The sequence below is a fragment of the Tenrec ecaudatus genome, chromosome 6, assembly GCF_050624435.1.
Source record: "Tenrec ecaudatus isolate mTenEca1 chromosome 6, mTenEca1.hap1, whole genome shotgun sequence".
NCBI lineage: Eukaryota > Metazoa > Chordata > Mammalia > Afrosoricida > Tenrecidae > Tenrec > Tenrec ecaudatus.
In genome coordinates, this window is record NC_134535.1 from 91,378,795 (window position 1) to 91,397,067 (window position 18,273).

Genomic DNA, 18,273 nt, shown 5'->3' on the forward strand with positions numbered 1-18,273 from the left:
GTTTGCAGTTTTCTCCGCTCAACCACTCAGTCAGAACTGGTAAATCAGGATGAACTATTGTGTCGGGAAAAAGTTGATGACACTGAAGCTCCTCCTTACATTTCTGAAATCGAACAGGTCACAGAACTGAGATTTAATGTTGCTGCCTGTGAATATGAACATCAGTTTGAGAAATAGTGCTTAAGACGGCAAAGGACAGAACACATCCAGCTTGTTTGTTGTGATCCCTGTAAACAAAAACACTTGTAGGTCTGCTAGTTAATCACTAATTAAAAATACATTGGATTTGAATAATATTTTTTTAAACCTGCGCTTACATGCTATTGTTATGGATGTAGTGTATTTTGATCAGCAGATTGCAACTTTGCAAATTATTCAGGCCAAGGCCCTTAAAAAAGAAAAGCTATCTAGGAAATTCTAATCGAGGAGTGGCAGACAACCAGTGAAAAATTATTTTTAAGACAGTTAAGGACATAATCCAAAAGTAGAAGGTAGAGAAGAATGTATAATATGATCTTCTCTCAAGTTCATGTGTGTGAATTGTGAATAATTACTTGATGGAAAATAATAATAAAGGCAACCGAAACCTCCTCAAACTCACAGTAAGCCCACATCCCAGTTTTCATGGCTGTATAATCTTAGGGACCAGGTCACCGGGCTTTTCTTCTTCGGCATCTGGAGGGGTTCCAGGTGGGCACCTATACACACAACCTAAAACAGAGATAGGTATCCCAACATTTCTCAAGTTCATTACACTGTCACTTTGCTTTTCTGAAAGGCCTATATTAGTGCTTTCACTAACTGAGGATTTTTCTGCTTTTATGGAAAAAGAGTAAAGAACAAAACTCGGGCCTAGCCTTTGTTTTGCAGCCAGCCCTTCAAGAAGCAGCCTAGACACACCCAAGGACAAGAGTGAGCTTGCCAAGCCCAGTCCCTGGTTATCACTCAAGCCCACTGACCTTTGAGCTGCTTATGAATATGGTATGAGTTTATTGTAGGTTATTTTGGCATGACTTGGTTATTGGAGGGGCCTAGGAGCTCTAAGTCTTCCCGTAAATGAATAACAATGGCTTCTTCATTTTACTCCAGGAGTTTAAGAAGGTTTCATTGGAGTGTTCTCTCCGCCTTGGGGGGGGGGGGGCAGGGAGGTAGCACCAGGTTGCCATGTGGGAATGGACCCGACGACTCAAGTCGTCTTTTGAGGATGAAGAGAGAGGAAGAGGTGGTCTCTAAAGGTGATCAATCCAAAAGGAAAAGTTAATAGACTGTGATTAATTTAATGTAAAGGAAGGAGATCATTAGATGGCAGACAGTTTAGACAGAGTTAGTTCTCGGTTTTAAAATGGGGCAGACCCGTTCTTTACAAAGTGTTCCTTCACACAAATGTAAACCAAGGAAGGGCGTCGTGAACGTCTTGTCCGCTGCAATGATCTTCCCCGTTGTTTGAACACCTGTCTGCCGGGCCAGCGAAGGGCGGCGGCGGCAGGCTCGCCGCGGGCACACTGGGGCGTGCCCTGTGCAATGCTCGCGGCCGGGCTGTCGGGTGGGAGGCGTCCCCTCGGGGACAGGAAGCGGTGGCGGCGCGCGCCGAGGGCAGTGGCCCCGGGCGGCGAGCGGGAGGCCGGGGGCTGCGGTGCAGCCCGAGAGCCCGGGCCCCGGCGCAGCGGCCGGCTCCGGGAGGGGTGAGGGTGGCGGGGGGGTGAGGGGGAGCGGGCGGCGCGCGCAGCCAGGGCGCTCGGGGACGCCGTGAGCCGCGGGGGCGGGGCGGCCCCGAGTCGCGGGCGGATGACGCGCGGGGCCGGCGGAGACCAGCCACTTCCTGGAGCCGCCGTGCGGGGCCGCTCGCTGCACTCCGCGCCGGAGCCGGGAGCCCGCGGCCGCCGCCATGTCCCACCAGACCGGCATCCAAGGTAACGACGCGCGGCGCGGCGCGGCGCGGCGCGGCCCGCGGGGAAGGGGCTCCCGGAGGCCCGGCGGGGCCGGGCAGGCTGCGTTTCTGGCAGGGCCTGAGGCCTCCGGGCGCCCGGGCTTGCGGGCCGGTCCCGCGGGGCGAACCGGGCTGTGCGCGCCTCCGCGCCCGGGATCCCGGCGCCCTGGGCCTGCGCCCGGCCGCGGCCCGGCCCGAACGCCGCCACGTAGCGGACGGAGCGAAATGCAGAGCCCGGAGGCAGCGGGTTCGCGCCGCGGCGGGTGCCGGGGCGTGCCTCCGCCGCCCCCGACGGCAGCCCCAGGGCCCCTCTTCCCGTCAGGGAGGGGGGGCTGGGCCGAGCGGGCGACGTGGGCTGGTTTTGCCGTGGAGACGCGGCGAGTCCGTGTCACGAACCGGGTGAGCAAGCACGATCGCAGTCTGGTTTCACACCAGAAGGGGTGCTTCCCAAACTCCTAGGTGTGCCCTCTTCCAAAATAGGAACTCGAATTCTGTTCTGAGAACCCGGAGCGTGGGCTTCTCCCCCGGGCTCCGCGCCCGCATGAATCACCCCGTGGCGGTAGTTAGCCGACCTCCATGGTTGCCCGGTTCGGACGCGGGCAGGCTGTCGGAGCTGCCCGGATCGGAGTGGAATGGTGTATGCCCAGGTTCCTGGCGCTCACTGGACGCGCTCTGCCAAGCGAGCTCGGCCCTTTCCCCAGATGAGCATCCGTCGGGCGTCTGAAAGAGTCTCTGCCACCACACTACCCGCTGCCCCGTTACACAAGCAGAACAGTTTGCACCTAATCGAGTTAGTTTATTGGCCCGTGTTAATTCTGACATTTAAATGTGTAATTATTGACTTTCATGGTTGAAATTTATAGCACGCACTACTTAAATACGTGGCTCTTGCTGTCAAAGTAGCAGAGATGGAAATTGTAGCTTTAGTATGAACAAGGCTTGAGTTTTTAAATAATGTATTTGTGCAGTGAGCTTACCCTAGCTTTTTGAGACCTACAAGGTAGAATAAATAATACAATTACAAGTATAAGATAGAATGTGTTTTATTGACATCATCTTGAATCTAGAAGACATCTGGTACAAACTGTTGTTTTTAATGGGGAAATTTAGAAAATGTAACCATAAAGGAGATGCTTATGTAATGATAGGACTAAAAAATGTAAAGCGAGTGTTTAACATTTTTGAATGAGCAAAACTGTTCTTCAAAATTGTCATTTGCCCTTTACTGGATTTGAATAACTTCCATATATCTGCTCCAGTGTTGTTTCTGCTATGGAATTACGTGATGAAGGCAGGTTAGACTGAATACTTCTATATACTTTAACATACAAGAATTTTCCTATTTCTCACCTATACACTGTAACTTTAAGTTTTATCATTTAAATTACTGGTAATACTTTTCCACTGTATATATTTTTTCCATTGTAGTCATTTCTCATTTAAGGAGAGTATTCATTCAGATGTATAAAAAGTAGATTTACTTCTCTTTTTTTCCACAGCTAGTGAAGATGTTAAAGATATCTTTGCCAGAGCAAGAAATGGAAAATACAGACTTCTGAAAATATCTATTGAAAATGGTTAGTTAAGCATTTAAAAATATTGCTTGCCCTCTTGATAAGTGTTATATTTTAAACCTAAAACTCTCTCTTAGTGTCTGGACTATTAATTAATGTAAAGCAAGTGTACAGCTTGCTATTTGTAAACCGATCAGCTTTTAAGGTAACTTGGATCCGGCACACGTTGGACAAGTTCCCATGGGTCCTTGATTTCCTTCTGAACTCTGTATCTGACGCTCAAGGATACAGAAGATGTTGTTTTTCAGTGTGACGTCTTTCCTTTTACTTTTGTGTCTCAGTTTCTGCACCACAATCTATTTCTAATGTCATTGCTTCCATTATCTGAATTGGAAATTAGTAAACAGGTGATTATTTAAAAAGTTGCTTGTTAATCATAATTCAATAAAGTTAGTTGCATTAGAGAAAGAAATGTTTTCAAACTCTCCCAGTTGCTTCACCTGTTTGCATCCCATCCTGTGGAAATGATTACCTTTCTATCTTGTTTTGGGAAAGTTCTAAGGATTCATCAAACTGTATAGAGTGATTCTTTACAAATAATTCTGGAAGCAGTGGAACTAGTCAGGGAGAGCATCTTTTAATGCTAAGAACTTAAGATTTGAATTTGAATAATTTATTTTGTAGCTACATGATCACCAAAAAATTTTAAAAAACCCAAAACAAGCTCACTGCCATCAATTCGATGCTGACTCATAGTGACTCTGTAGGACAGGGTTGAACTGCTCCTGTGGGTTTCTGAGACTGTAACCATTTATGGGAGTAGAATGCCTCCTCTTTCCCCCCAGGAACCACCTGATGGCTTCAAACTGCTACATATTAAAATATGCTGTTGGTATATTTCTTTAAGTACCATAAAATACTTTTGCTTTGGAAAAGTAACTTGTTCTTCCAGAAACTGGAAGCGAATCTAAATTGCATTCATGTTTTTGCTTACCGGTATATGTTAAAAGTATCCGGTATAGTTTGTAAATTGTAAAATAGATACCATTTATTTATTTTAAAATGTAGTTTAGAAAATAAAGAAGAAACATTAAAGACCCAATTAAAAGAGCACTAATTTCTATTTTATGCCTTTTTAGCTAACTAGCAACCTTTAAAGAAGGAAAATGCCACTATCTCCCAAACTGTTGTTTTCTAGTTTTGTGTTTTGTTTTTTTAAATTTTTATTTTTTCCCTTATTTCTTAAATAAAACTACAATGAATAAATAGAACAAATATCCATATGATTACCTTTTAAAATTACTTAATAGCTGCTAACTTTTTATCATACCTGCTTCAAGGCCTTTAAAAAATAGTCTTTTCATAAATTAACTAATCTCCTTTCTTGACCTCCTTTCCCCTAGGTAACTAAATTAGTTTTTATTATTTTTTGTTTTACTTTTATGTCTCCATAAGTAGCACAGAGTGTTGTTTTAAGGTGTTAAAGTTTACATAAATTGCATAATGTCATCTTTTTCTGAATCTTTCCTTTTTGTCTAAATGTTACTTTTGAAATAAGTTTTTAAAATTATTTTTGAAATTTTCAATGGTGAGTTCTTTATAAATATGAATAGAATTTTATCATGACATTTATTAATTTATCCATTCCATTCCCTTACTTTTGAACATTTGGCTGTTTACCAGTTTTTACTATTATGTACAACAGATTATGCAGTGTATTTGCAGTTGTATTTGATTATGAGAAATAACTCTTCCACGCGACGTGACTGTATCAACATATGCCTCTAAACAAAATTTTAATATGTAACATAGCCCATTAGAAGCTAGAACTGTTTATAATTCATATTTCTTATTGTATAATTCAATATGAATTCAAAGATTGTACCTTTGAGTGGTAATATATCTTATCTCAATATCATGTTGAAAATTATAGTTATAGATATTTTAGAAAGTGAAAATAAAATCACCCAGCCAACTGAAGTAGGGTGATCATTTTGTATATTCCTTTGGCATACTTAGGTACACATTTGACCATGAATTCATAAGACCTTCACAACTGGTTCTACTACTATTTTATGCATTTTCTCTGTTGCTTTCTTTTTCTTTAAAAATTTTTTTGTTGCCACCTTTTTTCTTTCAACTCTTTAATAGTTATACTAATAATATGCAAAAACTTAATTTGTAGTTCTTTTCAGTACATTGTCATTTGGGATTTCAAACTATTCATGAACCTTTTTAAAAAATTATTCTTCATAGAGCAACTTGTGATTGGATCATGTAGCCAACCTTCAGATTCTTGGGATAAGGATTATGATTTCTTGGTTCTCCCCCTGCTGGAGGAAAAGCAGCCATGCTACATACTATTCAGGCTGGACTCTCAGAATGCCCAGGGATATGAATGGATATTCATTGCATGGTCTCCAGACCATTCTCATGTAAGTAAGTTTTTTGTAATTCATTGATTTAAATTTTTTTTCATAAGGGGCGCTAGGCCAAAAGAATATTAAGCAGTAATCATCTCCCATAGAAGGAATAATCATGGGTTGATTAATCTATGGGTTGATTAATGTGGAATCAGGAGTAATGTGGCAAGATTTAGAAATTTTGCCTTAGAAATAAAAATAATTGTCGATTTTGAATTTTGAAGCCTGTGTCAGTTTTAAGTGACTCTGCGGACCTTTTTTTTAAAATAGGTAACTCTGAGATTAATAATTGATAATTATGAGAGCTACTTGCACATCATTAAATTTTGTTACTAGAACATAGTATTGTCACTACCATTTAAGAAATGGCCACAAAATACATGTACTTATTTTAAAAACTTTGTTCATGAATTGATTAACTGAAAGTTGTATTGATGGGATATTGACCATTATTTTAAAGATTAATCCTGTGTTTCTTCTGGAAAAACAGTATCTTTTAAAAGAGTTATCTAGATGTCTTTCTCAAAGGGTTATTCCCATTCCTCTTAGTTCCTCATGTCCTGTCTGAAAGAAGTATCATGTTTGCCTGTGAACGATTATGAAACTGTTTCTGCTGGTTGATAGTTAATTATCTTTAGTAGTTCTCTGTAGGTGCTAGTAGACTCTTTTTTAATAATGGCATATTTGATATTTCTTTTTATCTTTTTGTCGCTTGTAGAATGGTATGTGCTGTAAATAGATCAGCATACTTAAATAATATCTGGGTTTACATTGAGTAAATTTACAGTATATAGTTTACTTCATTTAAATGATTTTCCCCCCTCATATTTTAAAGTAGTTTTTCATTTTGGGGCTCATTTTATATATTGAAAAATGAGGACTTAAAAAATTAGCATTTCCCCCTTTTTAGTACTATAAATTGAAATCTGCTTTAATAGCCAGTGATGTAACTACTGAGGGACTCATTTTATGATTATTTGTATACACGTTTCAGCATATCAGTCAGTGGGTTTTAATTTTTCAGTTTGTGTTGATGTGCTTGAAGCCTTTAATAAATTCAGGAATTTCTTTTTTTATAAGTATATATTTTCATCTGTAAACTTAAGTAAACCTTTACAATTGTAGGTTCGTCAAAAAATGTTATATGCAGCCACAAGAGCAACTCTGAAAAAGGAGTTTGGAGGTGGCCACATTAAAGATGAAGTATTTGGAACAGTAAAGGTAAAAAATGGTATTTATTTGGATTCTGTATGTCCCCATGATTTTAAAGAGGGTTCTTAGATGATGGGTAAATGATAAGTAATATGAAGTCAGATTAATCTGTAACAATAAGATAAAATGTTGTTCAACATGATATTAAAATCTAATGTAGATTTGATTTGTTGCTATATGACATAAGTGGTATCAAAAATTCACTTTGCTTTTTTAATTATGTTGACATTCTCTGTTAATCTATATATGATAATAAGCTTCAAAAACCAAGACATACATACAGGTAATTTTATTCAACCCTCTGAACTAGTTCAAAGAGCCCATTTAAAGAAATGGGGATATGAATTTAGAAAAGTAAGAGGCTACTTGAAAGAAGACAGTGTTTTGGGGATATTGAACATTTATCCCCATATTCTAGAAGCAGTAGCTGAATTACTTAAGCCAAAATATTGAGGCAGGTAAATTAATGAGTAAATTTAATTGATAAAATAATTAACTGAGCTCATTAGCCAATTAATTAACATAAAGACTTTGCCAAAAATATATGTGGCAAATGTTATTTATGCATACACACTCAAGAAAAATTAAATATATTTTTAAGCAGTGGCAGTTTGTTTCAAAATTGTGTGTTGGTTCATAAGGCAGTACTATCTAGTGACTAGAGCACAAGACCTGATGGGTATGCATTACCTGCTCACCCTAATCTACTCACTTCTGTGAGTTTTGGTCTTCCAAGTCACAACGTTATGGTGATCGTAGGCCCCTTTGGAATGACTTTTTTTAATATAAGAACTATAATAATCTTTAATGACTAATTGAAGAAAATGGCTTAGGCTATTATGTTAAAGAATTCACAATCAGAATATGTTGATGATATGACTAATGATAGGATAGACTTCCCTAAGGAGTCCCATAGACTTGACACAGCCACCAACAAATGTACAGAAATGGTTTAACCCTCATAAAACCTGAGTAGATGCCGTTCATGAAATGCTTAAAAATCTGCAGACTAGGAAGTGAAAGCAAGACAAAGATGATAGAAGTCTGAAGTTCCTTCACTAAGGTTTTACTTGCAGAGATGATAACTGACTGATAGACGATTTCTGTGCTTACAGGAGGATGTATCACTTCATGGATATAGAAAGCATTTGCTATCACAGTCATCCCCTGCCCCGTTGACTGCGGCTGAGGAAGAATTACGACAGATTAAAATTAATGAGGTAAATTACACCTTTGAAACAGAAGAGCTTATGTAGCCTTTGAAAATATCATGAATGGATGTTTATAGTTAACTAGAGGATAAAGTAGTGAGTCAAGGTGCTTAGGGTTATTATATTTAGGTTGGAAATAAAACTGCTCAATGTGTTTTATGGGGGGGCGGGTGGAAGAGGAATTCAAATAAACGTTAAGTGTCATATCAATTTCACAAATAGGGTTCTCTGTATTATGTACATGCAGAACAATAAGTCTTCCACTGGAGAGTTAATGTACTTTGGAAAAACAGTAGGACAGGCTGCCCATAGGATGTGAAGAATACCTGTATCTATGAAGGTTATTTGAAGGAGGTTATTCTGTTATTTCAGAGGCAAGTGTGACTGAAGAGAGGAAAAGACAAATGCTGTAGGATATGTAGACAAATGTGCAGGATATGTGGAAGGTGTAGAAGTGAGCATCAGTGAATACTGCTGGACAGAAAAATACATGAGTAGCGGTTATTTGAGTTCTTAACGGATTCTAGTCAGTACATTTGAGCCTTATTTTAGTTTACCATATTTTCAACTATCTAATTACGAATCAGAATAGCTACAGTATTTTGAGATTTTAAAGAAAACAAGTTGCAGAAACCACTCATAAAGGAAATTAGTCTGGACAGTGGCAGAGAAAATTTTCTTAGTATTAGCCTGGTAAGAAGGATCTTTCATATTATTGTAACTCAACTTATTTGAGTAGAATTTTTATGGATATTTTTACAAGCTTGATAGTTTGTTTTATTCTTTGCAATCAGAACCCAGAGGATCATATTGGGGTATGCATTTGCATATATTCTATGATGTTTCATTATCCAATATCATTTATGCTGTAGAATCTCCATTCATTTTTTTTAATTAAAAATCTATTTGATGTTCTGTTGCAACACTACCAATGAGCCCCTGTAGTAGCTATCATTTACCAAATGTTTACAAATCTTAAACTTGTACATTGGAAAGCTTTCTTGAAGTATCCGTAGCCCCGCCTCCTTCTGGTAAATGTGTACCTATGTCCATAGTAAAGAAAGCTCTATGTGTGGAACTTCTGCAGTACGTTGACTTGTTCGGCTGCATCGTGTCTTTTGTATACTGTTTGTATTTCTTTCAATTCAGTGCATGGTGTTTGTGTTGCCTTCTGTGTTCACAAGAACAAAAGAAAGCTACATACGGCATTGTATGTATCACACTGTTCATCCATTCTTATCGAGTGTTGTAATTAGTGTTGTAATCTGATAACACTTTAAAGAACTACATCTCACTGGAATTTTACCAAAACAAAACATACAGACAAACCAAACTCCCCATGCCCCACTACCACAGCACAGTCATTTAAGCCTTCACTCAACGCTTCATCTTCATGTGCTGACAGAGTGCAAGCAGGCCCATGAACAAGTGTGAAAAGGAATTTGTTTGTTAAGTTCATAGTATTTGAAGTGCTTTTAATTAAAGGTTGGGCAAGTGTTGAAATGATGCTTACTTCATACAGATTGCGTTTTCTTATCTCTGCCGCATGACACTGGTACGTGCTAAAACCTGACCAGTAAATGAAATACCCTTTGATATCTAGGTACAAACTGATGTGAGCGTCGACACTAAGCATCAAACGCTACAAGGGGTCGCGTTTCCTATTTCTCGAGAAGCTTTTCAAGCTTTGAAGAAACTGAGTAACAGACAGCTCAACTATGTGCAGTTGGTAAGAGACCTGCAGTGATTATTTTGAAATATCTATTCTTACTGTTGGGATCCCTTGTAGCATGGTGGGTTACACGTTGGGTTGCTAACTGTAAGGTCAGCAATTCGAAACCACCAGCCACTCCAAGGGAGAAACATGAGGCTTTCTGTTCCGGTAAAGATTTACAGTCTTGGAAACCCACAGGAGCAGTTTATGCTTTCCTATAGGATCACGACGAGTCACCATTGACTTGCTGACAGTGAGTTTTGTTTTCTTGCTTTTTTTTAACTGTGACTTTTGTAAGGTTTATTTTTAACCAATTTTGCTAGATTCGGATTTTTTTAAAATGAAAAAAGCACTGTGTTCTGGAAAAAACAGTGTGCTTACATTCTATAGAACTTATCTCATTTGCTTGTTTAAATTGTGAAAGTGAATGTATATATCTCATGTAATATTTTCTTTCATCAACAGGAAATAGATATAAAAAATGAAATTATAATTTTGGCCAACACTACAAATACAGAACTGAAAGATTTGCCAAAGAGGATTCCCAAGGATTCGGCTCGTTACCATTTCTTTCTGTATAAGCATTCTCACGAAGGAGACTATTTGGAGTCCATAGGTAGGTGAACCATTGCTGTTCACGTGATTCTTTCAGGGTGCTGACTGGTGTTTCCGAACTACCTCCTGATTGGTTTCTTGCCCAGAGGGCTTAGATGTTGTATGGATGCTTAATATTTCCTTTGATTGATGGACTGCTCATTTTATTTACTATTTTAATTTACAGTGTTTATTTATTCAATGCCTGGCTACACATGCAGCATAAGAGAGCGGATGCTGTATTCTAGCTGCAAGAGTCCTCTGCTAGAAATTGTAGAACGACAACTACAAATGGATGTGATCAGAAAGGTAGACCTAGCTTATTTATTTTAAACCTTTATTTGTGCTAGACTTTTCTTGTCCTCTCTATTCAGCTTACGCTATAACGTGACTTATAAACAAAAGTACTCTAGGTAGCTGGGAATGACCAGCCGTGACCTTGATCTCCCTGTAGACATGGTAGATATGAGCCACATAGGGCTATTGAAATCAAAATTAAATAACATTGTAAATCCAGTCCTGTAATTGTACTGGTGCCATTTCAATCCAGTGGCCACTATTGGACTGCAGAACAGTTTCATCACTGCAGAATGTTCTGTTGCACAGAGATACCAGAGTTGCATACCACTGCTTATTTCTGGACTTCCTCTGTTACTAAGGACCTCAGATCTTCATTTATCATTCCAAGAATTATGGGATGGTTGGGGATCTTCTCTGTAGGGGGTGGGGTGGCATACATTTAGAATGGGCTTGGAAAAACTAAGATTTACTCTTACCCTATTTAATACCCAGTGCCAGTGGTTTGAGCTTTGAAACCTTGAAGCTTTTGAAGTTCCCAAGACTCTCCTTCCCATGACCACGTATAGTAGTTACCAGCTGACTTTTTCTACAAAGGACCCGATAATAAATATTGTGGGTCTTGCCAGAAACCACATGTGGTCTATTGCATTCTTTGTTGTTTTTTTTTTACAGTACTTAGAGAATGTAAAAAAAATATTCTGTGTTTGGGCTGAGTTTAGCTCGCAGGTTTGCTGATCCCTGTTACAGTGATTTCAGGTGGTGAAGAGGCCATGCATCATGCTTCTTGAATATGTCCCCTACAACCCTTGCCCCAGGGCCGTTGAGTTGATCCCAATTCCTACCCACCCTAGTGGACCAGGGTAGAACCATCCCATGGGGTTTCTAAGGCTGTAAATCTTTGCGAAGTAGATTGCCACATCTTTCCCCAGAGGAGCAGCTGGGGATTAGAGTTGCTGACCTTTCAGCTTGTAGCTGGATGTCTTAATCACTGTACCACCAGAGCCACAGCTGATTTGCTGTAAGGCAGAGGTCAGATATGCCTCCACCTTCCATCCAACGCCCTATCCTGATACCACTTGCGCTTCCTACAACACGCTCCTTTTTCTCACGGCTAAAATTATTTGTTGCAGGAACTCACAATGATGGGGGTAGATTATGGGAAGTTACCACAAGTTGGGAGCAGTGCACAGTAAGGATTCAGCCATTAGTTCATAGCAGCACCCCTCCTCAGCCAGCACACAAGTGTGTTTCTCTGGTCGTCTAGTCTTGGCCACCTGTCTTTGCTTTTGCGTCTGTGAGACAAGAAGCCCACCTGCTGCTCTACCCACTGTCTCGTAGGACAGCACTGTGCCACGGCTGCTCTGGCCTCGGCCTGCCTCTCTTACTGTGGCCCCTGGTCTCTGTGCTTCAGGTCTCAGCCTCTGATGCTTGATTCTAATCCTTGATGGTCCCAAGATTTCCCCGTGTTCCTGCTTCTGTGATGGCTCATCCTTACAGCCAAGGGTGTGACAACTAAAACCAACAATCCCCTCTATTACTAGCGTTGCCTTTGTCTTCTTGCAATAGTCCCACCCGGTCACTTGGTGGAAGGCACAGGCACTTGGGTAGAAGAGCCGTATTAAGAAATTTCACTTCACCACAGCTCCTTGAATATTCCCTAAGGGTAAAATGATGGGTTGGGAGCGGGAAGGGCTGAATGGACATCAGCATGGGCCTAAGGCTGCTTGCTGTGAAGTGGTAGTCAAGGAGACCTCCACCCTCCAACGTTTTCACCAGTTCTGACTTCAGCTGTGCCTCTCACAGCATATTACGGTACTTTGTTGTTTGATAATTTGCTATAGTGACCAGAACTCAGAGCCTTGTCAAGATTATGGAGTTTATTTTAGTACTAGGTTGCAATTCAAGATCAGAAACAACTTGGATATAGTTCTTTGGTCAGGACGGCTTCTTCTCAGCCTCCTCCATTGTTTGGACAAGTGTTATACAGCTCATCACCTTTACAAGTAAGTTCTGGAGGTGCCCCACTTCGTCAGTAATCCTTTTGCCTGAAGACACTCAGTGCATTGTTCGAAGGGTCCGTACACCCAGTGTAGCCACCTTGCTCTGTAGACTGGAAAGTCAACTGCATCATCTCATGCTGGTCTGGTTCTGCCCTTGCTGTTTCCATGCTACCATTTCTCACCATCTCAAGCCTTCTCCACTGTTACAGCTCCCTCTGTCTCTGGGTCTGTGAAGTTCCAGCACTGGGACCCCAGGCCCAAAGAAAGTGCTCCACTCCTGGTTTTTCTTCAGATGGTGACAGCCCTCTTTCTACCTCTGGGTTGGCTCATTTTAAAACGTAACAGGATGAAAAAACTGACCAATCAATTGTTAGAGCCCCATGCACATTATTTGCATTGTTAATAAGCTGCCTTGTCCCCTTTTGGGATCACAAGCTTCTTACTCTACTCATTTGATTGGAGTTACAAGGCCATGGCTAGAAAGGCCCTATAAAAATGACCAGTTGCATTGCACTGATTAAGTTAAAAATACATTGGTGAAAGATGGCTTTTACTTTTAAACATTAGCTATTGATCTGTTCAAGCATCTCTTACAGCCCTCACTCCTCCAGAAATGGAAGGGAAAGAAATGAAACTACTTAGATATGGTACTGAATTTCTATTTCTGAAATGGGTATAGTGTATTTATTTATGATCATTCTTATTTCACATCTGAAAACTGATTTGGGACATGTATTTAGGGTCGGAATATTGTGCTTCAAGAAAGTGCATTACACTATTCATCTCTTTCACAGATCGAGATAGAAAATGGGGATGAACTGACTGCAGACTTCCTCTATGAAGAAGTACACCCCAAGCAGCACGCACATAAGCAAAGCTTTGCAAAACCAAAAGGCCCTGCAGGAAAAAGAGGAATTCGAAGACTTATTAGGGGTCCAGCTGAAACTGAAGCCACTACTGATTGAAATGCTTCTATGAAAACATTACCAAGCTAGTTTTTTAAAAGTTCAGCGTTTAGTACAGGAGAACTGAAATCATTCCATGTTGATACATAGTAGAAGAAAACAAATTGTCATTTTTAAAAGCTAGCACTTTTCACATCTGTATGTTTTTAAGATTACTGTTATAGATGACTCATGATTTCTATTTTATGTTAAAACTAGAAAAGGTTCAACAGACTATGTCTAATTCTGGCACACTGTTTTCATTGAGTGATGATTCCACGCTTTCACATAATTCTCAAGATTTTGTAGTTGGGCTAATATCCCAAAGTTTACTGTCTCAAAGTAGGAAACAATTTATTCTTTCATGAGACGTTTGAATTTTCTTTTTCCCTTATGAGTGAGAAGCACCTTAAAATATTCATTCTACGTAATGAGTATGTTAAGGACCAGTTTGGATTACGTGCTTTGGGAGAAGAACTTGCGTGTGCCCAGGCAAAGGGGGAACTTTGCTTATTCTGAGGAATAGGCTGTCAGACCGCCATCATGCCTGCCACTTTCAGATACAGAGGGCTTGACTGCAGCAGTGTTTTCTATTTGGCTTTTTGTTTGTAACAGCATTGCAACTTAGAAGATAAGCTCATTATTCAACCTTAACAGTACCAAGCCCATTGCGCTCCAGTCAGTTCTGACTCGTAGAGACCCTATAGGAGAGAGGAGAGTTGCTGCCTCATAGGGTTTCCGGGACTGTAAATCTTTCAGAAAGCAGATGCTCTCTCTATCTTCCACGGAGTAGGTGGATTTGAACCACTAGCCTTTTGGTTAGCCAAAGTGTTTTAGTGGCTCCACCAGAGCTCCTCTCTATTGAACCTAAAGGGTACCAGCCACTTTCTACAGGATTCCTGATGGCATTGAAAGACATGTTTAAATAGCCTTAGTAAATTCTCTCAAGTGCATTGAAAAAAATTCCATTTTAAAAAGTAAACCATTGCATTTTTAGTACTTTGAAGCCAAATTTCCGTTCATACTGAATATTAAACTCATTCAAAAGCAAGCAAAACTATTAACACTGAGTTTTTCCCCCCTCCATGTTTATTGGCATATCATGTTCTTGCTATCACTTGAGCAAATGTTCAGATTTCATAACATTTTAAAATCATTGTTTGCCAGTTGAAACCAAAAAACATGGCTTATGAATTTTGCTTCAATTTATATCTTATTTCAAAACACATTGTGACCCTTGCTAAAGCTCTGTGTTGTTGGTTATTAGTTAGAGACAGTTGAGCCTCGTTTTTCTTTGATACTTGAAATAGAGGGAGCTAGAACACTTCATCATGTTTAACCCGGTAAACCTGCTGCAAGAGCCAGAACTTTGAATAGTTGTTTTCTAAATGAACAGGGTGGGGGTGGGGGTGGGGGCAGGATTTAGAATTTTTGGATCTAAACTTGATGCTGCATAAAACACTGATCAGAAATGCACATTTCATAGTATGAAATATGAAGCACTCATTCCTGAACCTTACTGAGGTAATATATGCACCTTTGAGAAATCCCGTGTGTGTTCATGTAAGCAAAGCGTAATAATGGGTTGACGGATTTTTTTTTTTTAAGTAGAATTAGAATGTCTGTGTGGGGTTTTGTTTGTTTACAAATAATCAAACCATGATGTTTAAACATGCAAAGTAATTGACAGCCACGTCGCACTTGTTTACTAACTGCGTGCTTGTCCCATGGGTGCACAGAGGCGCACGTAAACACAAGTTACCATGCTGGGAACCCCGGAACTCCACTGCAGACCACAGCTGCAGCTTACTCTTTTCAGTAGGGAAGAATGTCAACCCTTTATGATGGTAGGAGAACTCAGTAATGGAGGTTTTCCTGTACCATCCATGTGCAATTTTACTCTTAAATTCCAATACACTACATGGAAGTAAATGGACATTCCAGAATATAGATATGACTATATAATCTTTAATTATTAAACCAGAGATTGCTGGAAATCAGTGACACATTTGTTATAGGGTCTAATTCATCGTTTACAGTATGTTTTAGGTGGCATCATAACAGATGAATAAAATATTCCCAATAAATTTATATAGCAGTGAAGAATCACATGCCTTCTGTGTACATTTTATAAGTGCATTTTATATCACAATAAAATTTTTTTCTCTTTAAGTTTTATATGTTCCAATTGGCTTTCTGCTTGTACTTTGTTTTTTGGTCCTTTTTAATGTTTGGGTAATTATGCAAAATTCAATATGCATTGATAGGTTTGAAATCCCATTCGTATATTGTCGCCAAGTAAAAAAAAGATTTAAAGTATTTTATTATTTATATGTATGTGCATGTATATATGTTAGAAACCTGAGCCAAAGCAAGATAGTTATGACAATATAGTGCTTAATTTAGATGAGAACTTACTATAACAATAATAAAAACTTTTAAAAAAACAATAAAATACTAAGCATTACATAATTCTACTCTAGCAGAAGCTCTCCAGTATGATAGCAGGGACCATGGAAAATTTTTAAAAGACACCCATGCAAAAAGTATTGAATGGATTCCTACGTAAAGGGACTTTTAAAAGGCTGACGAGTTCTATTAGCATTTTAAGCTATCTCAGGTATTTCTACACCCAACTAATTGTACTGGAGGCTAGCACTGTCTGTAACTGGGTACGTGTTTCTTGCACACCTTTGGTATATATAGGCATAAAAATGGGAGCTTCTAGAAGCGGCTACAGCCAAGCTGTCAGTAGAGGCAGAATTTATAGTTCAAAGGTCAACCAAAAATGGAGCTCTGGTAAACCCTGTACATTTTGGCCAAGCATCCTGAAAAGAAAAGGGTCAACAGGATGTAAAATAGATCGCCAGACTGAATTAATTAAAAATATAACTAGTTATTTGCCAGAGATTTAGGACAAAGCTGAAATCATTTGCCATGTAAGCACTAATAGGTAAATCTGGATACACCGCCATGATAAAAAAATCAGTTCACCAAGGAGCTACAACACATTTAGAAGCAAAATTTGACAGGGTCAAAGGATATTTCATAAACCCAAAGGATGGGAGATTTTTAAAACAGTAATGATAAAGAAGATAAAACAGTAAAGGTATAGAAAATTTGAACATAATTAACTTAGATTTATAGAATATATAAAACCACAGGAAACCGTTTCCAACAACACATGAACATTAAAATTGTGTATATTCTGGCCTACAAGCAAAGAGCTGACATGGTGGGATATGGACTCTCCAGTGCCACTGAGAAATGAATGTTTGCTAGGAAATTCTGCAGAGAAATTTAAAAGTATACTTTAAAATGAGCCATGTAATGAAGTCACAATGAAAATGAGAATACTATGAATTTACTGATGTAAAAAGGGATTACCAAAACGTGAGGAATGCAAAGGAGGCGATCGAACCCAGGGACAAGGGAACAAGTGACCTAAAATCAATGGTGAGGAGGGCATAGGACGCCTGGTGGAGCTTAAGGGCAATGCACCCAGGAGGAATTACTGAAACCCGAATGAAAGCAGAACATGATAGTGGGGCAAGAGGAAAGAACAAGCAGGCAAAAGGGCATGTAGAGAGGTCTAAATACAGGCATGTGCATATGTAAATATAACAATAGAAAAATAGATCTATGTATATGTTAAGTATTAAGGTAGCAGATGGACATTGGACCTCTACTCAAGTTCTCCCTCAGTGCAAGAACACTGTTCTATTAACCTGGCATAGTGTGATGCTCACCTTCCCAATGTGATCGCTGAAGACAAAATGGATGCATAAGCAAATGTGAAGAAAGCTGACGGTGCCCAGCTATCAAGAGATACAGTGTCTGGAGTCTTAAAGACTTGAAGATAAACAAGCCGCCATCTAGCTGAGAAGCCACAAAGCCCACATGGAAGAAGCACATTAGCCTGTGTGATCATGAGGTGTTCATGGGATCAGGTATCAAAGATGCAGAACAAAAAAAATGATACCAATGTGAATGAGGGGGAGGGCAGAGTAGAGACCCAAAGCCCATCTGCAGACAATTAGACAACCCCTTACAGAAGGGTCACAAGGAAGAGATGAGCCAGTCAGGGTGCAGTAAGCACCAGTGAAACATTCAATTTGCCTCTAGTTCTTTAATGCTTCTTCTCCACCCCACCCCACCCCTACTATCATGACCCCAATTTTACTTTACAAATCTGGCTAGACCAGAGCATATACACTGGTACAGATAGGAACTGGAAACACAGGGAATCCAGGACAGATGATCCCTTCAGGACCAGTGCTGAGAGTGGCGATACCAGGAGGGTAGAGAGAGGGTGGGGTAGAAAGGGGGAACCAATTACAGAGATCTACATATAACTCCCTCCCAGGGAGACATACAACAGAAAAATGGGTGAAGGTAGACAGAGGTCAGTGTAAGACATGAAAAAGAGAATTA

At 39.8% G+C, this 18,273-nt stretch overlaps 1 protein-coding gene across 1 annotated transcript; it reads left to right on the forward strand.

Annotated features, from left to right (window-relative positions):
- Positions 1-1,752: 1,752 nt before the first annotated feature.
- TWF1 (twinfilin actin binding protein 1) lies at positions 1,753-16,011 on the forward strand. The gene is made up of 9 exons (XM_075551850.1): positions 1,753-1,910; positions 3,427-3,504; positions 5,698-5,876; positions 6,990-7,085; positions 8,192-8,296; positions 9,891-10,016; positions 10,467-10,617; positions 10,783-10,904; positions 13,690-16,011. Exons 1-9 carry the CDS (start codon positions 1,886-1,888, stop codon positions 13,858-13,860), a joined length of 1,053 nt encoding a protein of 350 aa, XP_075407965.1. The 5' UTR covers positions 1,753-1,885; the 3' UTR covers positions 13,861-16,011.
- Positions 16,012-18,273: the final 2,262 nt, after the last annotated feature.

Bases quoted from the DNA above. Each gene is read 5' to 3' on its own strand.
- TWF1 (XM_075551850.1), top strand. From the start codon at position 1,886: ATGTCCCACCAGACCGGCATCCAAG. The intron at 1,911-3,426 runs GTAACGACGCGC...TTTTTTCCACAG, and splicing joins CCACCAGACCGGCATCCAAG to CTAGTGAAGATGTTAAAGAT. The intron at 7,086-8,191 runs GTAAAAAATGGT...CTGTGCTTACAG, and splicing joins AAGTATTTGGAACAGTAAAG to GAGGATGTATCACTTCATGG.